This window comes from Strix aluco, chromosome 16 (assembly GCF_031877795.1).
Source record: "Strix aluco isolate bStrAlu1 chromosome 16, bStrAlu1.hap1, whole genome shotgun sequence".
Taxonomy (NCBI): Eukaryota; Metazoa; Chordata; class Aves; order Strigiformes; family Strigidae; genus Strix; species Strix aluco.
In genome coordinates, this window is record NC_133946.1 from 16,457,514 (window position 1) to 16,484,972 (window position 27,459).

Here is a 27,459-nt window from a genome sequence, read left to right on the forward strand (position 1 = left end):
GCCAACATCTCCTACTACCTATCAAATTCTTATGTAGAAAAGGGACTCTGCTATCAGTCGTGGGATACATGTTTATCATGGTTATAGAGGGTCCAGATTGCTCTTAGGTTGGGCTGTACATACGGAAATATACATTTAATTAAATTATCAAGGTAGCAATTTTTTCTTTAATTAGATTTCTGGACAGTACAGTTTATAGGTCATGGAAAAAGAAAATGCTGCTAAGCCTCCTAGTTTATTAAATCAATGATCTGAAAAAGTGCTTCTGGAACTGACTTTCAGACTAAACCAGGACAACTGTGATTAATTTTCAGACTAATTCTTAAATCTACTGCTACTGTTAGTATTCAGTAGAAAAACTGAGGGCTTGTTAGGAACTAAATAAGGATTTTGTTTCATTAAGCAGAATTAGCAATTCAAAAAGTAAGCCTGTTTCTCCCTGTAAGAGTCTGTTCTTAGGTAATGTTCAGCCTTGCTTCTCAGTAATTTTTCTGGTGCAAGTTTGTTCCCTTGAAAATGTGCTTGTGCTCTACAGGCCTGAAATGCATACAAACCCCAGCCTCAGAAGTGTTTAATGATATGTCTTTCTATATCAACTTCCACTCCCCACTCCCTTGAGTGGCTCATCTTCGTGTTGCTCAAGAAATAGTTAATGAAAAAATATGATAACTGCAGCAAAAAAAATGGGGAAAAGAAAAGCAAAACTCAAAACCCTCTCCAATTTCCCTGCCTCCATACAGTTTTTTTGTTCCAAGTAACAAAAAGAATTTGGAAACCACACTTTTACAAGACAGGACTCTGGTCTATGAAGTCATCCCTGAAGAGGGAAGGATGCAGCCTGCTACCAGAGACTGTTTCATTGAAAGGTGAGACTGGGAAACTTCATTTGAGCTGCCATCAAACTCTTGTTCCTGGAAGAAACCAGATGCTCAAGACAACACTCCTCACAGACCTGGACTCCTACACAGTGCTATTGGCTGCTTAATATACCTAGCCCATCTAGTGTCAGAGAAAGTAACTTATTTGATCATCTCACCAAATCTCTAGTCCATAATAATTCATATGAAACAGCATTCTCGGCTGACACTAGTCTAAATCAGGTGTAAGCCTCACTTAACGGGAACAAGAAGAAAACAAAATCATCAGGCTCGCTGCTCTAGAAAGACAGCCCTCCAGGTTCAGCAAAGATGAACCACCAGGAGCCATCAGAAGGATTAAGGGACTGTCAGATAAAGCAACCATATGGGAAGTATATGAGAGCGACTGTACCATCTGTTGGGGTCCGATTCTCCTCCAATACTTGTTATAAACCGCTATGTCTCTACTAATAATGGGGGAGTTGCTCTTAATTTCCAATGCAAGATTAGTTATGCCTTTGTCCACATATAAATCGTACTCCCACTACTAAATCAAATACAGAAGAGGTTTATTCTTAATGGCTCTACTAATGCTTACAGGTCTTAAACACAAGATGTGTTGTTAAGCATTGTCCTTTTTCCTTTTCTCCTGTGAAATGTGTCAAGTTAAAGGATATGCTATTTCTTATGGCAGCTAGGGCCCCTAGAGCAGTGTTTGCTTCGAAACAATTAAAATATTAAATATGGTGTCAAATTACAGCTCTTAAGTGAATGTAGACCCTCGGCAGGCAGAGACAGTGAATATTAACTTCTATCACACCCACACATAATTAGCATTTGCCATCTTTCAATCAGGGCTCTGTTCAAAGCTTCTTTTGTTTTCTGCATAAGGCTCTTTTCTCCTTTCCTATTAGACCCCTTACAGAAGGTCCATCCGATTACTGCTTAACAATTAGATGCAATTTTTTTTCTTTTTTTTTTAATTAAGAATACATTTCTTTGTTATGCTGTTTTCTTCAGTGAAAGTTCTCAAGTGCCTGGTGATAATTTTGGAGGTGCCTTCAGCTTTTGTAAACAAGTTGACTTTCAGTGGAGTTGGTTGTCCCAAATTATTCTCAAGCCTGCAAACTGCCTCTAACACTGAAAATGGAAACCCACAAAGCAGCTCTGTAATTCCACAGTTAAAGAGCTATGGCTCATGAATCAGCTTTGCACAGACAACATAGCCAGGGAGAACTGTCAACAGCACAACAACGATGCAGATTGAGATGTACAGGGTTGAATTCTCTTTCTGAAACAGGATAACCAACTCTCCCCTCCCAAACCCAAATTATAATTTTTGTGCCTTTAGCCTTTAACTACAGGATATACTTAAATGTGCCCGAATGCGTAATCAAAAAATAGCAGCAATAATTTAAAACCAGTCAAATGGTCTCTGCGATACAAGAGTGAATCTGACAATTAAAAGAAACAAGCACATTCTGGTTTCACACACTGTTGAAAGTATTTACTATTCATACCACTATTATCTGAATTAGTGTTAGCACACTTGTATTGCTTGAAAAAAGCATATTTCTTCTCATAAATTAATAACTTCCACAGTTCTAATGCTAATACCATTGTGTATTTCCGATTTCTCTTCAGTGACTCACTAGCCTGGTGTCCTGTAGGTATTAAATCTGCCTGGTGAATGAGAGGGTTTGCACCTTGAAGCAGACGGGTGATATGCTGGCTTCCTGCCAGGTTCAAATGGGAACACTTTGATGACATTCATTTGGGGATAGCCAGCTTTACTGAGTGACTAAAATCTTATGCCCCGAAGCCTTCAGCAAAAACATTCAGGAAAGCCACTATCACATTCCACATTTATTTCAAAGACATTGTCTTTCCTGAGCAAAGTAAATTATATCAAGACTGGTCTCAACAATCATCTTCAGCCACAAACCTGATACATGCCTCAAGGGTACTATCCCAAGTATCAGCATTTCACTTTCTTTCATGCATTTAAAAAGGCTATGTTTGCACTGCTTGGCTTCCTCAGAAAGCAATGGTATCATTCAGATACTGTAATTTCGGCTCCAGAAAAAGCACTTGTATAGGTAAGGGTGTGGACATAGAGAAACAGGATGTCCACACTCAATTTTACCTCTGTACTAGAGTGTTATTTCCACCCAGGGCTACTCCATTATGGGCCCAAATACAAAGCCTGCACAATTAAGTATCACTGCTTCCAGTTCAGTGCTCTGCTACCTCTAACCGCAGTGCCTTCATGTCAGGGGCATGCTTAGGTTATTAAAACCAGGATACGTATAACAGTCTCATTAATCTCTTCTTCTCCCTAGCTAACCACATAGCAACAGAAAAAGTGAATAGTACACATAGAAGGAGGTAACAGTCCACTTTGTTTACTTGTGTCTCGTCTATACGGGTTCCTATACTGTGCTTATCAACATGGATACACAGCCTTAAGTAGCGAACTAAAAAAATACAACAGCTTGTCTTCTCATCCTCTTCCCAGTGAGGGAACATGCACAGAGCAATGTTTTGTCTAGATAGATAAGCAGACATGCACAAGTTGTTACAGATCTATGTCAGAGAAGGTGAGACGAAAAAAGCACACGCTGATGATGAGCTTTGCAATTATTCTGGGAGGATTTTGCACCACTTGCCTGTAGTCATGAGCTTCACTCTACAAAACAATCCACAGAAACAAACCTCTCACAGACACATGCATCCCAAGGCTCCATTTCGTCTGAGGTGACTGTACCTCACGCCACACAGCCTCACGCTGAGTTATCTTAGCAAGAGCTGACATTAATCAGCAGGTCTGCAAGGGGGTAAGCAAAATTCTGTGGAGACACCATTTTGGATCCTGCATCAGCACAGCATTTCTACTTCTAGCTCCAGGGCCAGCTTGGTGTCAGCTAGCCTAGGGATTTTTGTTCTGTACTCCAGTAAAAAGTGCAGAAATGCTCTTCGATACCTTAGACAAGACCATTCTGGAGAGGATGTGAATATGATCTGATGTTACATGGAAGCAGGTGGCAGGTATGCTGAATTTGGGGGAGGCATGGCTGCCAAGGAGGTACACTGAAAACCTCCCATTGCTACAGGTATAAAAAAAAGGTCTCACAGTATCTCCTATTCCGAGGATGAAAAACCAACAAGTTATTTCACCACTTCATCTATGCAACAAAAATTGGGGCTATTCAAAAATGCTGTTTCCTCAGGCCTTGATTAAAGCATTTCTTCCTTTTCAGGAGCTCCTGATTTCATAACATTTAGAATTCAGGTTACCACAAAGGCACCAAACATATCCTTATGGACTCCCAGTTGCCCCACTGTTCTGTCTCCGTGTTGAAACACTGCTGTGTATAGAATATATTTTGAAATACAGATAGTCGCCTTCCATAGCTTGTTCTTATGAAGTGTGGGTGACAGTACATGTCAATGGGAAGCAAGATCTCATCCACACAGCTATATTCCTGCTATGCTATCCAGAACACTTCATCTGCATTAACAGGAGATGCCAAACGCCTCATACCAAGTCTCTTCCCACACTGAGGTATACACTTGATTTCAATATGAAGAAGTTAAACCTGCACTGAGTAATCCTGTAAATCTCATTCTTAGCTTCTAAGGACCAATGCAGTGCTTTCAAACCCACACCACCTCTGTCTTCCTCCGCCTGGGCCAGATTCTACTAGAAGATTTTTTTCTTTGTACCCCTCAACTCCTAGTGACAACTATGTGCAACACACTCTCTTGGTCCTTTCTCCTGAAAATAGCATTAATTATTCTGGGAAGATCACAAGCAGAACGGACAAGAGCAAGCTACGTTTTATGCACTGCCCAGGTAAAAGCACTATGATCTATTTCAGATATGCTGAGCAGAGACACAAAAGATGAATCAAGGAAATATCAAGTCCTACTTTTGGGGGATAATTATAACATTATAGTCCATCCTTTCATGTCTACAGATCTTGAAATGGTCTTACCAACTGAAAAGACATCGCATCACTGAACCCATACGTGCACCCAATAGGAATAGCACTTTAGTAGCACACAGAAAACCCTCAAGAACAAAGGAAGCTTCACCTAAGAGCTGTTGCACAAGCATCTTCCTCTATAGAAAATAGCATAGGCTCTTCAATGTCCTGGCAAAATACATTCAGAACCTGCCAGTACCAGTGAGCACACAGGGTGGTAAACGGGGCCATTTTGAGAGCCCCTGCATGAACATGACAGAAAGAAAAATGACCTATTCTGAAAAAGCTTTCTGTATTTATCTTTGTCTCCCACAGAAGGCATACAAAATGGAAGGCATTTAGAGTCTTTCAGGAGTGCTATCCCTCTTCCTGAAAGCTTGCAAAATTGGTCAGATGAAACTTTTACCTATTTCAGCAGGAATGTTGCCTGTGCAAGGAAGCTGGGACCAAGCCTTGCGGCCTAACCACCTCCTCTCCTATTTCTGGGCTCAGAAGAGATCTTTTTAACATACATGTAGGGAAGACAAAGGCATTCAAACTGCTAAAGACTTTGCAAAGCAGCAGCTTTGGACTGTCATTTGAAGGTCAGTCTCCAACATACAGTATTTATCTGCCTATTGTCAAACAACTGCTGGAGCAGAAAGGCGTTTTAATAGAATATGTTAGTTAATTAAATCTGGAACGTTAATGGGTTTTTCATAACACTGTGGCATTCTATCTATGAAAAGCAATGAAAAAATGGTTCTATTTAAAAGTCATAATAGCTGTAGTCTTTGAACATATGCTTAATGAATAAATCTGTTAAGAAAAAAGGCCTGTGTGTATTGGAGGGGGGTAGTATGTTTGTTCTCACTTAAAGCGTGCCATGATGGCAATCATCAACAGCAAATGGCCTCCATTGTTGGGACTAAATAAAATTCCATTTGGCCATTTACTTTCAGGTGAAATTGCTTTTTTCTTTTAAATGACACATTCTTTCAGCTAAAAGGCTGAGTTGAAAATCAAGCAATGCCAGATTCATGTTATTAAGGACACCTGATAAGCATTCATGCTCTTTGGTTGGTGCAAAGAGCCACAATATAGTAATATCCAGGCAGCTTGCTACCACAGCATGGGGTGCAGCACGCAAGAAGCCAAATAGACTACAGTGAAGAGGCATTCAGATCCCATGGTGAGAACAGTCTAACAACCCAGTGTTAGCACATATCGTAGTGGTGGGCGCAATTTCAGGGATGAAATTATATAGTATACAGCGCAACACAAAACCTGAAGAGAATAGGCTATGTAAAGGTTACATGACAGCTATGATGGCAAAGCACATGAGAGCAAACTCAATCTACTGGGTTTCCATTTCCCTGAGCAGGTGGATGAATCTAGTAAACTGGTAGATTAGTTTGTGATATTAGAATGCCAGTTCCTTACGCTGGGAAGCAAGTATGAAAAATATCCAGTTACGTCATAGCTGACTGAGTATTTTTAAAGGAAGCTTGACAGACACTGCTAAAACGCACCCCAAAAAAGTCAAACATGTCAATATTTACTCAACTCCTCTTCTGTTCTCCCAAAAACTCTTCTCACAAGTGCCAGAATCTCTCCTTTCTCCACTAAATCTGAGAGCTTAAGGTCCTCAGTTCCACTCTGAATGCTCCTAAGGAAGGTTCACCAAGACAGACTCCCCTTCCTGTTCTTTCCTTCAGTAACATGCTTGAGTATGACTCTTTTTTCGCAACATAGCCAGATCTCAATTGGAAGGCGTGTTTTGTGGTCAAAGGGCCATGCGGAACTCCCAGGTTGCATTCAACCACATTTCCTAGTGCAACACACTGCAGCTGGAAATCTAACAACCAGGTGAGACCATGCCACTATCACCTCTGCTTTGACAGCTCTTCTCAGGCAGCAGGGTTGGGAGACTGCTCTTCACAGCTTTCAGACAGTTGAGCGTGACTCAACGCCTGCTCTCCATCAGCTTTTCTAACTTCTCAGTCCTTACAGTCCCTCCTCTTTAAGAACTTTTCCTTGTGAACATGCAGAGCAGATCCAGATTAACAAATATCAGAGATCATGAGTAGGTGGAAAGAGATACAAAGATGCACAAAGATAAAGCAAGCCTCAGGTTCCCAAGACTTCTTTTCTGAGAGAGAACTGTGATACAATGAAGAAAACATTCCAGCATTAAAACCTGTAATTCTTGGGGATGGTATTCCCCTCCCACTCTCTTCTTAATGCTATCCTTATTGAAATACTTTTCTCATTGAGGTTCCTTGCATTTTTCCATGGTGACAGAGATGTCACCAAAAGGCATAAGGAAAGCATGAAACCTCAATCTGCAAACTGGTAAGGCAGAGGTCTAGAAAGCATGATTTCCAAAAGCAGTAGAGGTTTGAGATACTGTGACAACAGACATTAGACTTCCAAAGAGTGGTTTGCTTCAGCTAAAATAACATTTATAATACTGTTGCAGGCACACACGTCAGCAAGGTTCTGTTCTCAGAAATTACTAGCATTTTTACCAGGCTGATTTTCAGCTTATTTCAGCATGTAGTTATGTGATTAGTTTGTCCGTTAATCAATCAATCCACCAACCAAACACTGACCATGAGGCATGCATAAATTTGGTTTGTAACAATGTGCCCAACTCACTGGTTTGGATCCCTGAAACAGGCCCTTTTGTATTTATGACCTCTGAAATGTCTGTTCTGTGACATTAAACCAGGTCCTACAAAACCCACTCTCCTCAGGTAACATGAAAGATGAAAGTTAAGCTAGACAACGGAGTAGCAGCAACAAGCAGAGAAAGGAGAAGATAAAATAAAGATGACAAAAGTGACAAAAGATGTGAGTCTGAGAATAATGGAAATGAGAATATCTGATGAGGTGAAAGAAGGAAGATAAATACAAGGCCACAGAGAAGCCCACAGGAGGAGGAGGAGTGTGAAAGCCTGGCAGAAGGACTGAGCAGAGACTAAAAACAGCATCTGGCAGTAGCTCAAATCAAACAAGGCAGCATATGCAAGAAGTGCAGTACACTGAAAACTTCCTTCCTCTTGGGGATTAAGTAACCTCTGAGTTAGGGTAGAGAGTCTTCTCTCCCTCTCCTCTGGAATACCTTGCTCTAAACTCTGAAGTAGGAAAAAACTCTAGTTAAACTTTTCTGTGATTGTCATGTCCCAATTGCCACTGTGAGTCCTTCATGAAAATTTTCAAAAGCAAAGCTGCAGAAATCAGACATTGATTTTGATTAATTTTTCTAATGGGAAACATGATGGTGGGTACCTCCTCCCTGAGCGATTTAGCATCAAGAGGCCAGATTTTCAAAAGGTCTAGGGAAATTTTCAAAATCCCCAATCCAGCCAGATAGGACCTAGTTCTGCTGAAACAACTGTAATCTGCTGAAAAAACTTTTTTCAAAAGATGGGCCTAAATTCCATTTTCAAAAGCGGATTAAAAATATGGAGTCCATTTCACCGCGAAAGACGATGAGACAATACTGCACAGTTGCTTTCTAAACTGAGACTGGCATGCTTTTCAAACTGCTGCCTACCATATGCTTTTGCTTCCTTTAATTGTGTGTCTGCGAATACAGCAGACAAATGCTGTCCATTTGTCACTCACAAGTAAGAAAACACAGGTGCAGTTGTGAGAATATCAAATACTACAGACTGGGCAGCCTGAGGACAGGCCAGCATTCCAGATCTTCAACTGCAGCAGTGTTTATGATATTTGCACCTGCCCAAAAACTTTGAGAAAGTTCCATGTGGGGAAGTACTACAGCACTAGCAAGGGCCTAATATAACCTCAGTTCTCTCAACAAACACAGGGGTGGAACACGGCCTTACAGGTAGACAGGCCAAGCCAAGCCAAGCAATGCCATTTCAGGGAATATCCCACCGTGCCCAACCTGTTTTGTGTCATTGTGCGTGTCCATAGGCTGCTACATCTAACTGCACAGCAGGAACAAAATACAACTGTGGTTATTCCCTGCCATGACTACCCAGAGCAGGGTTGTAACTGGAGTTTGCTGTTGCTCTCCTCAGGTCCATGTGCCCACATTTCCTTCATCAGAAACCAGGAAAAAAGACAAAGATGATGCCACCCACATCTCACTCTAACACAGATAAAGCACATAGTCAGATTTATCTTCTGTAACAGTCCCTATTGTTGAAGATCAAGCTTAAAAGGTGGGAACTACATACAGAGAGGCAAGAGCATACAAGGGGAAGGCTGTGCTAAGATGAATGGTGAAAGAAGGACTGACAGAACAGTCCTGAATAATCCTTGGAGGAGAGTGATAGCCCAGAGATACTATCTTCCTGCCTGTGTAGTAGTGGAGACACAGTAAAATTTACTTTTACCTTAGACTTAGGATCCCAATCTCCTAAGGACTGCCAGAAATTGTTTTAAAAAACAAACTCTGTGATCCAAATACAACTGCCTACTTCTGTTAGCACTCCTGGGTGCCATATTAAGTGGCACTCCATATACCATATTAAGTATATCTCAGTGTCCTGTCAAGATATGCTCATGATTCTTGATAAATCTTTAAAGTTTTCAAGTGACATTCTTGTATTAAGGTCCAAAGACAGAAACCAAAAAATTGGTGCGGTCAAATGGATATATGTGAACCCAAACTCAGATGCATTCCGCTTCATTCGGTTATTTTTTCATTGCAAGCACAGTACAGCATTATCAAACAAACAAGAGGCAGCTTCATCTCATCAATTTGGAAAAAAACCCCAAACCATTCTGTCACTGCAACTGGAAATGGAGTGTTTATCTGGGAAAGACAGAAGCAGGGTGGAATGCACCTGGAGGAACACAGGTATACATCCTTCAGGAAACCAAGGAAAAACTCACACCTGCTGGGGAAGCGGCAGCATAGTGGTTAGAATACCTTGCTGTGGAAACCCCAAATCACGAACTGGAGCTTTGCACCAAAACACTGTGCTAGATTAGCCTGTGTATATCTTTTACTTGAGCCTGCTAGGTTGAAAATGACAACACACACCACTACAAACTGCTGTCTGCAGAAACCTGTATGCTCTAACCCAGCTGATTGGCCTGCTAGGCCTTTTGAAGTTCAAGATGAACCTTTGTAGTGGTTCATACTTTGAAAATGCATACTCCACCAATACCAAACTGCCAGCATTGTCAGAGACCAGCCTGCGTCACAGTTTTCTAGTTACAGTGACATGATGACTGGCAATCTCTCTACAGTGACCTAGAAGGTCACTTAGCAATAGAGACCAAGGTATGCATCAGGAAATGGATTCTATTGTGTTTTCATGTAGGATCCCAGAAAGGTGACCAAAGGATTCCAACTTCCACTGGAACTTCAGTGGAAGACAAATTATCAGTTTCCTTAAATGCCTCATAAAATTCCAGTCTGAATAACAAGAGTATTATCTTTGGTATTAAACAAAAAGATATCCTTGATACTGTAACTGCTATGCTGGGCTAGTGGAGCTGGCGGAGGAATAAGCATACATCTGGGGACAGTGTCAACAGGTTCAAGTCTCTGTAAGTTACAAATGCCAGTTTACCAGAGTTCTAACCCTTACTTGGTATGAGGCAAGAATTTTATGCACAGGATAGAAGGAGAAGGAAGAGCATCAAGTCAACTCACTTGCCAACTGTCCAGCTTGAGAAAGGATCAAGTACAAGAAGAATTAAAAAAATAAATACCTATGAATTTGTCCAGCTCTTCATAAAGGTATGCCACACAAAAAACATATTCCAAACATTACCTTCCAAGTCACTGATTACCCTTTAAGATCTTGACAAAGACGGAATTTTGCTGTATTTACCCAAGTTATCCATATAGCATATAACACATTGTAAATACAGGTTAACCACATGTTGTTGCATATTGTTGCTGCAAATTGACATTTTCACCACTTTTACCTAGAGTGCTGTGAATGCCACTTCATGATTTGTAATGGAACAGGAAGAAAAACAACCTTACAAGAAAACGGGTGTGATTTTTCAAGCCAAAGTCAGAGTGGCTTTTTTCATGGTTCTATTTGCATTCCACATGCAAGCATATGGTTAGCCAAACTCTGTTCATGTTACTATACAAACATTTCATAAGCACAAATCTCTTTTCTGAATCAAGCATTCGTTAGAAATGCTGACTACTGTTTATAAATACTACAGTGAAATCATGGAATGTCCATGTAATGAAAGCTCAGTGTTAAATGAACGGTCTCTCAACTATTATTTGTCAAACCATTAAGTAAAGAAAACAATCTCTTCTTCCTTCCACTATGTTCCCAGAGAAGCGTTCTTTCCACTGAGAGTATATTTCTGTATTTTATTTCTCAAACAGAAGCAGTATAAACCACAGAGCCAGACTAAGGCTTCCTTATTCACTTCTTTGCTCTTCTTTTTGTGAGAAATGAAACGGGGATTACAGTCTGGCCCACAAGAAACACCAATTACTCTCTCACGTATTGCAGATCGCCAATACCTTTCTTTAAGTAAAGTTCCTTGAAGGCAAACTGTATGATATAATCCTGAAAGAAACTGTACTAAAGCAGTAAGGACCACAGAACTAAAACTGGCACATGATAATCTACCAAACAGATGCATGTCAAAAAGAACAGGCTGATTTTTAATTTAACTCTTTGTTGAAATCAGGGTCCCTGCAGATGCAGTGTACTTTGGCACTGCATACTGCCTCATTTTTATCATCTGTGATTCTTAGATGCTCTTCAGAGATGGACTGACATTTTCATGAGTTTAATTTTCTGCAGTGTTTTGTGTACAACTGCAGAAGAAACTTGCTTTAGCAAAGATTTAACTGAAAGACTTCAAACTGTCAACCCAAGCGCACACTCCTTTAAAAATAGCATGTTAATTTTGCTCATCCCCACAGACTCATGTGACCTCTTTTATCTGTATCCTGTTTTCCACCCGCACCACAGCAGCTCACGGCTATGTGACACAGCTACAGCAAAACTTTTCACGCCTCCAGGAACACCATCCAGTTTTATTTCACTCTGCACACTTTTTCCTTCATGCGCTATGCTGGATGCAAGCGTATGCAAAATCTAACATGAGGCAGTTCTGTGAAATAAATAGCCTTCTGGTTACTTAAAATGACCATTTTTCAATCTAATCCATCATTTTAGGGTTTCACCATCCCTTTTCACTGGGTGACACAAACACATCCTAAGTTTCTCAAGGTATTTTTGAAAATTTGAAAGTGAACACTGGTTTAACATTTGCCCTCCAATCTACCCTAACCAAGCAATACATCAGAAGTTTCTCATTAGCTCACATGCCCTGCAATGAAAACAACAGTATTTTCTTTGTATGTGTTTTATTGATTGCTCAACTTAGGCACTAAAAACCTCTGGCCACATCCTACATAGCATTTTCTGCAATACTGAAGTTTATTAGTGTGTTTGTGACAGCTGAACAGAATGACACCCAAATTTGAAACAAGGGCCAGTCTACAGTCCTATGACAATGCCTGGACAATGACTTTTACTTCACATGTTTATTGGAGCATCTTCCATCAACTTTAAAGACATGGATTTGCACTTAATGCACCATTTCCTGAGCCTTCACTCAAATTAGTATCATCGATACTTTCCAATTGTCTTTGCCTCTTGTGCCAAAACCAGTCTGTTCAGACACCTCAGACTGAGGCCTTTTCAGGGTACCTTTTCAGCAAGCATGCTTGCCAGAGGCAGCCTATACAAACAGACCTTCTTCCATAGTACTTTACCAATGCTTCCATGCTGACACTGTTATGTTAACACGAAGGCAAGTGCATGACCTTCAGCTCACATTCAACTGGAAAGCTTTACCACAAGTTTTTTTGTTGGAACTATTCCACTTTGATGTCACATGATAAATGACTGTCGATCTTTTCTTTCTCCCCTCCCACATCAGGTTTTCCCAGGCTAAGCTTTTCTGCAAGGCAGATCTACCCACGCCTTATTCTTCAATAAAAACAAAACTGTTTGAAAAACTTCCCTTTGTATTGCCCACATATAAAGAGTAAGCCAGTACCACTGCTGAATTAAAGATCTTTTTGACGAACAATCTGCAGGCTATGTGCATGAACACATGATTATTTTGGCCAAGCAGAATTCAGTGGTGGAGAAGTGAATAGAGGGGAACACTTCTCTTACAGCAGTGTCAAAGCCTAGGTGAAAATACAAGGGGAAGAAGTGAAATCCCATATAAACCAAGAGAGAAAAAAAAAAAGTAAAAAAAAAAAAACCATTACTCTACCAGAACCATTCTCACATTTCCCTGCAAAGCAGTCATATTGGTGGACAGGAAATAGGAAATGAAATGTCAAAGACTCCTGAACATACTCAGTATCCATAAGAATCATATACGGCATTTGTAGCACAGAGATACAATTTTTTTAAACTACCCAGTTAAAAATAGGATGTGTGTGTGTGGTTTCTATGTTGGTGGATTGATCAAATTCACTCATGGTTTAACTCCATACTTTTAACTGCATTTTACAACTGATCTCAGTGCAGGGTTTAAATTTGATAAACTTTGCAAAGTGATTTCTGAATTCATTATTTTGTATAACCAGCAGAATTGCATTTACATCTTGCTCTGAAATGAATAGAGTCTATGATTATAAAGATCAGGTAACATACAATATCATGTTTTTACTCATGCTAAACTATCAAGAGTGCTTTGAGGCAAAAAGTGCATGTTTGCCGTTTACTGCATGTTTGTACATGTCCTAACATAATGAGGCTTCCAATTATTTGGCACACCTACATGTCACCTCAATACAAAAGTAAGTAATACTGGTGTTTTCTGGCCCAGGTTTAACACTGTCCTAAAAGGATCTGGAAAAGACCATACAACACAAAGGCTGTAAAGAACACTAGTATGATGCTCTGACCTTACAGAAAGGAAAGCGCACCCCTTCTGACATCAAATGAGTGGCAAGCATTGACTAGTAGCTGGCCAAAGCTGACCACTTACACCTGATCTGTAAAGAGAATGTGAACACGCAAGAGAAATATCTGTAGGTTACCTGAAGTTTCTATGGATTCTTATTTAAGTAATAAAAGGTCACAGCTCATAAAGGGCTTTTCAGAAGTGAAGCATAAAATGTGGAATGAACCCACTCCCCTTACAGCTCATTTGCATACAGAACATGTTTTGCCTTCCAAACGCTCCCTAATAAAGGCTTGCAGCATCCTCTTTCCATGAGCTGGGCCTCCTTCACAGTGTGGAGTTGACTCCAAAGGCACACCTGCATCAGCTGAAATGGCTTCTGTACCTTAAGAACAACCACAGACTGCAATAGTCTGCAAGACATCTCTACCTGCAAGATGGAATGAAAGGCTGGTGCAGTGCAGCATTAAGGCATACTCAGGCTGTAACCAGAAAGTAAACAGATCAGCTAACCAATAAGAACTAAAAAAGGTTTATCTATATTAGATGCATGATTGAAAGTCCGAAGTCCAGTAGCCTTAAGAGCTCTCATCACACAGATAGCAAACACTTTCTGGTAAGAGCCAGAATATGCTTAGAACCAAGTCCAGAATGACTTGAAAACACCCACTTCTTTGATGATTAAACAAAACTGATTTACTTACTGCTTACCACAAACAAATAAAAACATGTTTGAGACAGATATGGACTGGATTTAGAAAGACCTTCTAAGGAGCTTTTAGAAGACAAAGGCTCAATCCTTTAGGCTTCCTTAGAAATCATAGTTAAAACGAACTTCATAGACATCTAGTAAGTAAAGGAGGTTAAATGGACTCTTTGCATGATGTAAGAACCACAACTACATTAAAAGGTATACTCCACTACAAAAAGATCTAGCAAAAAGTACCTTCCATGCTAACTGGGCTTTGCAAAACATTTACAACCTGCTATGAATTTTTCTTTTTTTTTTTTTTTTTGTTTGTTTGTTTTTGTTTTTGTTCCTTGTTCCTTTCATTCTCCAAGAAGATTAGGACAAGTTCTGAAAGAGTGTATGACTATTTTTCATCTGTACTGAAGTGACAGTATGATATATCTGATCTTCCTTTTCTTACTTACCATCTGACATGCACTCAGTCCTTTCAGTCACATAGTAGCTCACTTCCAATGTCTGCTCCAGGACAGATGGTCCTCTGGGATTATCATTTATGTCCTTTATGCACTAGAATCCTAAAAAAATAAGTGAAAAATCTAAGTTTTAACACTATCAGATGTCCAAGAATCATTCAGGGCTTTTATACATAATTTTTCTTGAAAAGAAATTCTAAAAGACCATGATGTGATGCTCATTCATAAAGGAGTATCAAGCAACTGACCTGTGGGGTGAGGGGTGAAGCAGAAAGGAGATGGAAGCATATTCCTGTGTTGTTATTGATCCACTTGCTTTTGCTTATTGCCTGCATGCAGGAACTAGGATCTACCTAAAGCCTTCCAGGTATCCAAAGGGTATGTACCATAAAGTCTTTTAGTATTTAAGGAAGATGGGGCAATCCATAAGCTAAGCTCCCCTAGGAGCCATCTGCTCCACACAGAAAAAGCCTTCTGCTGAAATCATAATGGCCAACTTCATTAAAATCACAGAGACGGCTTAAAGGTCTGTGAGTACAACACAGAAACCCTTACTACTTATTTGTGAAGGACTGCTGAATGTGTCATACATACCACGCAGTAGGGCTACAGGAATACATAATTAAGAAACACACAGTCCATCATAGCCTCAGAGACTGTGGGTCCGACATGCCACAAAAGAGGGTAAAAAGGGTCATGCAGGCATGTAGAAAGAAATTCACCTCTAACAAACTGCAAGGACTTTTTCCTTCTTTACAAATTCTGCTAAGGGAGGGGCCACAGATGTATTCTTTGCCCAGATTACAAAGTGCTCTGCCTTCAAGCCTTTTATGATTTGTCATCCTCTTCTAAAGCACCTCGCACTGTGCACATCAGGCCAGTTCATTGACAGTCTCATTCAAAGCCCACCGAGACCAATACACTCTTTCTATTGATGCCAACACACTTTGCATCACAAAACCAATCAAGAAGTCTTCTGAAGAGTAAGAGTATAAAGGGATAAATCCTGAAAGTGCCCTCTCCTATAGAGGTCATATTGAAATCACAGAGAGTTCATTTCATTAGAAACTGATCTTTCCTGTTTTGAACAGGCTAATAAATTGAAGACCACCTAGATACCCAGACTTCACCCCTGACACTAGGACATGAGGTGACCATTGCATACAGATAAGCACATCTGCATGTTAAACATATTTAAAAGCAAGTCACATTCTTAGAAGACACCAGGACACAACAAGACAGCACCCAGGTAAAAGCAAGTCAGGAGAGTCATGTGTGAGGCACTCCTCAAAAAAATCACCTCAATCATTATTGTATATCTTTGCATTAAGCAGTCCTCTGATATCCAGGACAAGGGACTACTAAATCACAGGAGGAAACGATGTAAAGGCCTGGATACATGCTGTGTCTTTCACTTGTAATACAAACATAGTATGGAGGAACTATGCAGGTCCAAGAATAAGAAATACTGTCTGTCTATACTGTGCGTCAAAACATAATCCAAAAGTTATTCTTAAAACCAGAAAAATCAGACATAAAGCATACAGATGGTATTTATACTTTTATAGCCGCTTAGAAACACCTCTCCCTCCCTCGCAGGAAAAGATGACAACCAATTACCTTCAGCTAGATGTTTTTATTAAGTTTGTTTCCTGATGTGTTTTCTCAAGTCAAAGCTCAAACACAGAAAAGATGTCTTGCAGGCAAGTCCCAAGGGGAGTCAACCTTCTTTTACAGGGCAGGTGCCATTCAAAACAACTAACAAGCACCATAAAAAGATGGTGTGGATAGTTCTGAGTCCACCACCAGCACCCCCATTGCTCCTCTGAAACTTCTGTTGATGACATCATTGCCAGCTCAGAGCACTCATTCCACTCCAGCACCACGTTCATGAGGTGCAGAACCAAGAAATAACTGAATTTTGTGATCGCCACTAGAAAAAAGGAATTGGTGCCTCTTGACTCACTACTGAAGGCCAAATTATATCCCTAAACTAGATCAAGTGGTCTAAGTGCCTCTCTATACAGCTCTCCTTATGCTGCCTTGTCTTTACATGAAGGGCTCAGGTATATGAACAGCTTGCCCCAGTATATGAAGTTATTACTTCTGTTAAGTGGAAGTGTAATTGACTCCGCATGCTTTCAGTCCAATGCAAACAGAAGACAAGATTGCTAAAATTCAAGCAAGAAGTGCTTAGTGCTTTTACAAAATCAGCCCAAGAACCTGTACACATAGTTACTGTGGTTCAGCTGACACAAGGTAACTTGATCTTAGTTTTTAGCACAAAGTTGTTTGGAATGACAGTAGCCCCAAATGCTGTTCTTTAACCTTCAGTGCCTGCAGTCCACCACAATATTCAGATGCCGGTATAAAAGTGTTTTCTTTACACACACTGCTGTGCAAGGAACTTGGTATCATGACAGTTCCAGAGAGGCCAAATGAACAAGAATTAATACTGAAGCTGTAGACACAAGGCCTATATCTCTAGGTCTTTAAACTTCTAGAAAGAAAGAGTTACCTCCTCTTAAGCTATGTGCAACTGCTGTAGTCTGCCTTCAGTACAAGTGCCTTGCCAGACTCCACGCTTAAGCCCTTTCTCTACACTGCCTCTAAATTCAAGCGTTCCTCCTCTGCCTCCTCTTTCCCCCACCACATAACTTCAGACAAGTGTAGTTTTAAACTGCCGGAGGAAATAAGCCCATCTATTGCCTAACATGCCCCATCTTTCTGTCTCTCCAACAGCACGTGAATGATCAGAAGAGAATACCATTAGAGCAAGGACAGTTAGGAATCATTCCTCTCTCTGAAAACACATACAGCCTTATTCTCAATTACCTTACATCTTGCAGTTATTATCAATGCAAAACTGATGTGAAAACAACATTTAGATTTGGTAGCATTTTACACCTACTTTACACTGATGTAGAATATGCTGCCATGTGCCCATGACTATGAGGAAAACCTTGAAGGCAGAGTAGTTTTACAGAAAGCCAGTCACCTTAAACAATAAAGGCAATACAGCTGCATGACCTTGCTTTTAAAACTCATGTGTCCTTCATTATACTGACATGAGCAGCTAAAACTAGTCACAGGAGCACTTACTCATGTGCATAAGTGCCAGCAAAATCAGGCTCCAAGTTAAGAGAAGATCTCAGCACTTCACTTTGCTCTGTGTGAAACCTCTAGAGGATGCGTCACAGAGGACTGATAAGCAACTGCAAAACTTCTGGTAGCAAGTACTCAACAGCACAGTCAGACTACTTTATGGAAGCAAGAGTGACTTAATCTTGTGCTCTGTATGAGCAAAACACCATGTTTTTAAGCTACCAGGTTAATTTTTGCTGAAAACACTGGCATAGTCTGCCCAGATGCAAGCAAAAATTGTGCACACTATTACACGGATATACACCCTGGCACTGACAGAGCAGCAAAGCAGGTTAATGTGCAGGAGCATCATCAGAGAACAGTAACACAAATCCAGAGGGTGGAACACAAAACAATAAAATGCTTTATTGCTACTGTTCACTTTTTTCCTGTTCTGGGAAGGACGTAGAATGTATTCTAAAGAACACATGATTCAGGCAATCTGTAGCAATGTTGTAAAATGTTCCCTCACTTCATCTACAACCGAAATCAGACAAGAGTATTTGCCTGAAAAGGGACTACACAGAGCCACACATTCTCCTTTTCTCCTTATATTCCCTTTTCTCCATCTTAAGAATGGACAAACCTGAAGACAAGGCCAAGTCTCCTGGGGCAAAGGAACAGAAACATGTTATTAAAATAAAGTGTGCACATAAGTGGTTTCTGTCTTGGGATCTGAAAACCAAGTTTAATTAACCAGCTGAGTGGAAAGCACAGTTTATATAACGCAGACTATCTGTGGACTCTCACCCCAGTCATTCCACACAACCCCCTTTAACTGCTAGTCTACATAATAGCAATTTTTGCCGGTAAAAATAAAAGTAACTGGGATGAGGGATCTAGATGCCAACTTTCACAAGAAAGAAGAAACAGGTGTTTAAAATCGAGGAAGTTGAGACTGATCCATATTACACAGGCTACTAAATAGTTCTGTAAGGGAAACGTAGCTTCGTTGCTTCTTGAACTCCTAGAAATTAGTTTCTCATCACATAGAAAGTTATTCAGTGCTAAAAGGATATTGACAGATTCTGCCACTGCCAGTGAAAGAGATTCCTGGAAAGCGTTTGAAGACTTCTGCCTTTCTCTACCTGTACTCTGGAAGTCTGATTTCTGAAATACTGTATGCTTATGAGATAAGCCAGTGAACAGTGTGATAAACCTGGAAAAATTTTAGCTCTGGGAACAACTGAGGTCTGTCTATTGATTACTTGATCATCCAGTTGTCAGGCCACAGAACTGTAATTTGGTGGTTTGTGATTCTGTCTTTGGTTTCCAGTGTCTCCATTTTTTTTTAAGATTCAGCTCAAGAGACTGTCTCCCATTCTGTGTTTGCACAGTTCTTAGCTCAGTGGGTCCTTAATATTTCTTGGGGAATTTAAATGAGGCTACCATCCAACCAACCAACACTTAAGGTTAGCTTCATGTTGCATTTAAGATGATCTAACCTTACACTGCTGCAGAAAGAGGGGGGTTTGTTTCATCCTGTTCACTCTCATCTATTGCATCATACCCATCTATTTTACCTATCTATTCAGCAACAAGGCTGCTGCTTCAGCTTGCAGAATTGATGGAGAACTAATTAATTTGGGCGGGGTGGATTAGTCATCATTGGAGGAGTGAAAAGGGGACCATCTTCAGTGGAAACTCACTGCTAGACTGAATGCAAAGGTGAACTGCACTCTGCTTGCAGGGATTTACAGAACTTCCCTGGGTGTTTGGCTCAGTTCTATCTGCATGTGTACTTTAAAACTATGGCTAAGCAGGTATCAAATGGAATTCAACTCCTTTGTTACAGCATACAAATTTCTGTGAAAACCTCACACCAATTTTATCAAAGAGAACAAACCTCAACCAGGGCAGTTAAATACCAAACTATTCAATAACATTCCCACTGGAAAAAAACAAAAAGGGTTTTTCCAGGCATTAAAAAAAAAGGTAAACTCAGATAATTACATATGATATGCGCAGATATCCTAGTGAACATTTATAGCAATTACTTGAAATTCTGATGTCACTCGCAATAGATGTATCAGCTGGTAGTTTTAAAAACTTGATCGTATATCAAAAACTATGACCAATATTGTTTTCTGTGCATAGAGATAAACATCCTGCTCAAGGATCTGAACTCCTATTTAAAAACAAAACCAAACATTAAGAATAAAAAGCACTCAGTATGGTTCTGAGACACATATGTGGCTGCATTGCATATTCCCTGCCTACACTGACAGTGTGGGAGCTCTGTTAGTCATCTAATGCGCATATTTGCTTGGCACAATGCCTTTACTTTCTTATGCAGGCAAGAAAGATGATCACCAGTTTATTGTATTCTTACATCTTCATTGCATGTTCATCAGACAGTATGACCAGGCCTTCCCAATTCAAACTACAAGCTGTTAGGAGACAGACCAGTTCAAAGTGAAGCCCAGGGACAGGGAGGTTGTTAAGCACATCTGTAAAGACAAGGGTGACTTTCAGATTCATGCTGCTTAGACACATTTTTTGGTGGGAACTAACAGAATGTTTATTTTAAGAATAAGGACCTTTTATTCAATAGAAGCCTAATTTAGTTTTGCTTCCAACCCTGAACCAGATCCTTTTACTATCTTCAACAGCATTAGAGGCTCTCAGTCGGCTTGCTTTAACCGTCCTTCTCTGCCTCTGTTCTGAAGGAAGCTGGAGCAGAACCTGAATTTAGTTTTCACGTAAGGCTGTCGTAAGACTTCCTTGCCCAGACTACAGCAGGATCACATAGATCCCGTCTTTCTGGCATCCCAATTTCATTTAAACCATACAAAACACATACAAGAAAGGTGTGCCTTTTTAGTGTAATGTTGATAATGAGACCTGAAGAGGAAGGGAGGAAGGCAGAATTTCCAGGTGCCTCAGTGCTGTGAGACCTTGAAGGAGCAACTGGCTATTTCCCCTCCCAATGGCCCAGGACACTGCAAATTAGTATTTTACCATGAGATACTCCATGTTACAACCTGCTTTGTATAGAATTAACAAAGCACCAGTTCAATTGCTGACACACAATGGAAGAAGTGCTTCAAGGGGACGTGGCTCAGCTGTTACTTAGGTATCTCAGTGGTGTACCCACTTAACACTGACTACTGTATTTATATCAAGAAGTCTCATGCTGCCCCGCTCCACTGTGGAAACTGGCAAGGCCAGCCTTCAAAGGCAATCTGGGTCTGCCTTGCAGGACCTCTTCTAACCATTTCTTATTTTAAGTGCCTTTGGCAATATGGGCTGCCATGTCTCTGCAGTTTTTGCCCCAGATGTGCACAAATTTGCACTCCTGAGGACTGCAGTGCTTTGGTGTAATGTCTGCTGACTACACCCAGTGTGTTAGTATCTAGCTGAAGGGAACAGCTTTTGACAAGCAGGAGTTCAGAACAGGTAAGATCTGGTCTGATCTAGTGGAACTCTGTCTTTAAATTCTATGATGGTAAGACAGAAGAAATACGTGGGAAGCATCCACAATAATCAACCATCTCAAGTTAATTAGCAATTAATTTAGTGAGCTACTAAAGTCTAGCAAAGATGAATCCTGAGAGATTCTGGTCACAGTTACCCTGATGTAAATCTAGATTAACTCCTAGAGAGAACATCAATCTCCATGACAGTTACTTCAGATTTACACCCAGCTACTCTGAATTTGTGCACTTGTTTTCACAGCCGTGTGGGAGATCTGTCTCAACACAAATCAGCTCTGCTCTCCTGCAGATTCTGCAAGGTACACAGAGTTACATTTCTGTAAAAATCCAACCTCAGTGAAATGGGGAAATTAAATTCTCCACTCCGATGAAACCTAAGCCTCCCACATAACAGACAAAAACCCTGCTACACAGCCAGCCACTACAAGTGGTCACAATACCCTCCTCAGCTCTCAGTCTTTGGGCAGTAAGGATAATTCCCTCTCACTGGATTTCACAAAGCACAACAGGAAGCATCAAAATTACTACATTCTTCTGCCTAGGACTCTTATGAGTATTAAGAATACCAGATCCACAGAGTGCATAGTTTTGACCCCAGTCTCACAACCTTACCAAAATCCACATAAGCCTTTCAAGGTCATCTTTCTGAGAGGGTAAGGAGGAGGTAGATACCTCCTGGCCATTAGCACTGCCCCACATGACATACACTGCAGCTGTGTCAAAGAAATTTGATAGGAAAAAGGAGTTACTGTCCTGCCACACAGCCCTTCGCCCTTCTACCAACTCTATCCAGCTCTGCATCCCCATGCCTGCACAGCCATCACTTCCCCCATCCTTTACCCCTTAAACTAAACTCTGAACTAAAATGATATAATGCCCTTCCCACCCACATGAATCTCAATCCAAGTAAAGCAGCACTGCTCATGAAATTCTAAGTTGCTTCAGGTAAGGAAATGTTTGTATGCTTCTGGGTGAGCCAGAGTACAGGCCATAAGTAACAAAGAGCAGAAACAGATCACAGGCAACATACAAATGCAAGTGCTGTAATTCTGAATTCAACATATGTCCAGAGAGCTTGTCAAATGGTTTGTGGAAACATTATGGAGTCATTTTTGCTAGATGGTTCACATTAAGAACTTGCATCAAACTCATTCGTGTGCAGATTTTTATAAGCGAACTATAAATCTCCCCATACCAGCCTAACTTTGAAAGAACTGAACACATTCCTATCCCCATTCCACTGACAATTATGCTTGCACTGCAGATCCTAACTGCCTCACCTAGTTTTATCCTTCGCAGGAACTGGCTATCTGAAGGAGTCCAGAATCTGCTTGCTATTCTTTTGTTTCATGCTGTAAGTGGGGTTGACAGGGTTACTCAAGATAACCCAGCAAGCTCAGAGCATAGTCTTCATGCATTCATAAGGATGTTTCAGAGCTGTAGTTCATTTTGGAGTATTTTTTTCTGCTCTCACGTGCACTATAATTATGAAGACTGTTTTGCCATTAAATATTAGTGTGGATTCATGATCTCTCAGCATCGAATCTCCATCAAAACAGCCTGATCAGCTTATGAGCAAGCATCATACTAGCAAAGCATATGGCATAAGTAAAGGTAGCCAAAATTTTCATGGTCCCCAGCGCTTGCAGAGTTCAAACAGCGTAAGTCAAATGCATCCACAAATCAGTCAACTCACAGTAGAATACACAGAAGAACACATGTCATCACTAAATAAGCTTTTGTCTTCAGTAATATTCTAAAATTTTTTAAAAATTAAGCTATTTTCATGGTTAATGCTAGATTGGAGGGTGCATATTTTGAATCTATAAAATTGCTGGAAAAGGGACAGTCGTTTTAGAGTGAAGCATTTTAAAGGACCCACTAATTCATTTACTTTCTTTAAAAAAAAAAAAAAAGCCATTTTTTTACAAGAAAGATTAGTTCTCACTTAAGTATTTAAATGAAGTGGCTGGAAACTATTTGGCAATCAACAACTTGAAAACAAAATGGTAATTTTTAAGGTAGCACACTTTGAAAGGCAGTATATAATAGCTAAATAAATGCTGAGCTTTATAAAAGATGATATTTTAGCTAAGCAACTCTGCACAAAAGAATTTCTTCTACATAGGCCAGTTTGGTTCTTATAATTAGACCTCCCCAAAACTATTAAACTTTTAAAAACTTGTCTACAGATACAAGTTATGTCACAGTACAGGGTAAGTATTTTAAGAATAGCTATTCCAGAATGACTATGGCTGTACATGAAGTTGTGCAGAAAGTTACTGCACAGTGATGTTACATGGATAACCTGTAAGTAGTACAGAATATTGTAGCAACCCACAAAATAAAACAATTCAACGTTTTTCCGAGATGAAGCAAAATCATCTAGTCTTCAGATATACCAAGAACTAAGTAAATACCGCAGCACCCTATAATGCTTATCTCAACCTCCATAAAATTACTGTTCAGAAATAAAGTTAGAATTACACATAAATCTCAGGTGCCTTTTCTGAATTTAACTGAGCTTAACAGGTGAGAGAGGAATTCAACTGCTTACTGAAGGCTGGGCATGAATATCCTGCTTAATTTCTAGAAGACTAACTGGACACAAAGCAATTTGTCTTTGTACTGTTTCTCCAGGATCTCTCCAGCTGACTCATCCTCCTGCCTAAAGTACAGCATGAAAGTAAAACAAAGGAAAACAGAATCTCTCACATTATCAGAATCAAAATTGCTTTGTATAGTAGCAAGAGATAGACTAAAAACAAAGTGGATGCCAATTTGCAAACTGCCATTAAATTTCCAGGAAGCTAATCCACCAAGGAGTATACTGCACCCTAGAGAGTCCTTAATGAATAGTGTCACATTTGCAATAGGCTAGTTAAGGTTGTGTCAGCATTTACATTATAAATCCCTAATTATATGTCAGCAAAACAATCCTGAAACTTAGTGAAAGATGATATACAGGGTTCCAGTCCAGGAAGACAGACTCTGGGAGAGAGGTGGGGAGAAAGTGTTAGTGTCAGGGTAGATTGGATTTCATGTTTTAATTTGAAAATACAAAAAAAAAAAAAAAAAAAAAAAGCAGCTTGGAACCATTTCAAGTTCCAAAAGCAGAGAACATTTTGGCAGGCATTTAAGGCCAAATCTTGGAGGTGGTAAATGCCCTTGACTCTAATCTTAGTGGGACATATGGGTGGTTAGCATCCCCCCAAAGAATGGGGGATTAACAGTGTCTAAGTACTGATTTATATCAATGAACGTTAAAGCACGGAGCTGTTTCTGTGGTCTAGATCACAGTCCATCTATACTTGCTCCGTTATTCTTGGTTTAGAGAGCTTGATCCTGCTTCCATCACAGTGCTGATGATGTCTACAGTTCACGGTCCGGAGGATAAGCACTATAAACTTCCAAACATGATGAAATATATAGGATATACAAGAGCTTTATGCACAGAATACACTTTGCATTAGATGGAGCATTTCTGTCCCCTTGTTGTTTTTATGTGGTGTATTTCACACTACCTTGGCATTGTTTCTTTAATTAGAAAATATATAGTACCAAATTTGGAGCTCCTACAGCTTCCAACCCCATCAGCTGGAGCAGAGTGCATGTCTCTGACTTCTAATTCTTGGAAATGGATTGCACTAGTGGGGAGGGGAAGCAGCATTAGACAGTGTTTATAGAATGGATGGAGCAGACAGAGGCACTTCATGACCATCCAAGTCTGCAGTAAGCGGTCTCAGTACTAAAGTAAGGCCAGTAAGGTTAAAAGTGAGGATGGTAAGGTCAAAGTAAAGCCAGGAAGTAGTTTCAGTACCAAATGGAGGCCCATCTACTGACAGCTTTCATCCTTCATTGTCCTGAGGTCCTGGCACTGGTGCCCCTAAATGTCCTGTTATACCTCACTCTGTATCCTTCAATACTTCTGTTACCTTCACAGAGGTGCACATGTGCCCCAGAACAGCCTTCAGAGTGCCTCAGGCCTTGGCTGCAGCCAGGTCTGTCCCACTTGCAAACTCCAGCCAACTGGCAGTGGGGCACAGGAGGATCCCCCTTTTATCCTGCCCCATGCATTGTGGCTGTGTGTCCAGGTGACAACAAAACGGTATCTGGGCCACAGAGCTATGCCACAGCCTCCCCTGCTTCGGCTTTGCCAGCTCAGCATTGATGACTGCCCCTTCAAAGCACCCACCCATGGAAAAAATAGTACATTTCTTCTAGAGTCCTGGGCTGTAGCTCAAAAGGCAGTGGCAGTCTGTTGTGACTTTTAAGAGAGGAAGGTGGGTAAAACAACTCGGGTCCTAGGTCTGGACTCAGGATCTCTCCGCCCTGTCTGATATGAGACTTCTCTCATTAAGACAGTATTGTCTTAATTTCACTTATTGTATTACGCATGGACACTACAAACGGGCCATATATTCATGTACATGAAAGACAACCACTCTTAATGTACCCAGGTTTGAAAAGCTTATCCATTCACAACATTAAGACCCTGTAAGTCAACAATCAAGACACTCATCCTGACTAGCAATTACTGGTTAGAAATCATACTGTAACTCAGAACCTTGCCCTTCACATGCTGTTGTCTCCCCAGCATAAATGGTGGCGAGCCTGACCGTCTTGCATAATTCCCTTCTACAAACAGGTTGAGTCTATTAGCACGGTAAGTCAATCTTAAGAAGCATTCAGAGAGCAATGTTCTAGAAAAGAGAAGAGTCTTCTTGTTTCCACCATTGTACCAAATGGCATCTTCCTGTCTGCTAAATAGCCACCTTCTCAGGTTAAATTGCCCCATTGATCCTGGGGTGCCACACACATCATTGAAGGGAGCAGAAGTGGTTATCCCAAAAGGATGCAGCACCTCAAACCATCAGTGTATCACTTCTGTATCCATTTAGCCTACTGCTGCCACAGCCTTAAAAATTAATGAGTTCTCTAGGGAGTATACAGACATAATGCTTAAAGCAAAAGAACCTGCTGCCAATACTGTTTTCTTCTCCCTAGACACCACTTCAAGTCAAAACAGAATAGCAGCTTTTGCCCCCCAGCAGAGTATCAGGATCCTTTCAGACAGAAAAAATATGTATGCTTGTGTGGACAGGCCTTGAAATTTCACAACCTGCAAGCCATTACCACATAGTCTGATCTTGTTCCCTCCACCATCTGGGGTATTTCTGCCAACAAGTTCAAGATTAAGAGAAATTAAGCCTCATTTTGGGGTAAGTTCTGAAGTTATCTTGGTTCAAGTTTTGTGAAGATGCTAAACCTTGCTTAGAAATAATGACCTGCATACAACTAATGGGGGTGTTGAGTTTCTCCAGCTCTAGCACTGACTTCATTTCTCACTTTTCCTTTTCTGTGCAGCAGTTAACACCACACCCACAGCTATGAAATGGCATATACACAGAAACACAGGTCAGCGAAGCCATTTATGTAAGACCCCTTCTTTAAGGGACTATCTCATGCCAAGGGGAACATCAGCAGATGGGGCTCTGCTTCTGCATCATATTCTTCAAATGTGAATGCCTGGTGGGTGCAGAGGAGGATAGGAACAATCATTCTCTCACCCTTTCCAGCCCTTGCTTTTCATGGCATCACTGCACACAAAAGACGCAAAAGAGAAACAGCTTCTTTTGCCTTCCAATCCCTTTGCTTCCCCCAAAACACTCCCCACATCAACCAGTGTCACTGAGAAATAGTCTGCCAGAAAAAGGTTTAGACATCCTCCAAATGGGCTAAGCATTCGGAATTATCACCAATTACCAGCTCCAAAATGACGCAATAAGAAATTAGCACAGCAGAGGAGCTTTAAAATTTACACTGATCGAAGATCTGAGATCAGTTCTTGAACAGGAAAAAAAAAATGCTTCTCTATGACGAAGGACCAGTGTCATGTAAATCACTACAACTAGCAAGCAAGCAAGGCCTGACATGTTAGTGGGATCTCAGATTTCTGCTCATCTCTAGCTCTGGTATCTTATG

The 27,459-nt window shown here is 40.5% G+C and overlaps 1 protein-coding gene across 6 annotated transcripts in view; it reads right to left on the reverse strand.

Annotated features, from left to right (window-relative positions):
* Nucleotides 1-27,459, reverse strand: part of PTPN5 (protein tyrosine phosphatase non-receptor type 5) — an 85,965-nt gene that overhangs the window by 46,981 nt on the left and 11,525 nt on the right. For 5 of the 6 annotated variants that reach the window (XM_074841910.1, XM_074841913.1, XM_074841909.1 and 2 more), the window contains one exon: nt 14,885-14,995. The exons of the other annotated variant lie outside the window; for it this stretch is intronic. In XM_074841910.1, the coding sequence (XP_074698011.1) occupies nt 14,885-14,894 (10 nt within the window). In that variant the 5' untranslated portion in view covers nt 14,895-14,995. The remainder of the gene's footprint in view (nt 1-14,884; nt 14,996-27,459) is intronic. 6 annotated transcript variants of the gene reach the window in all.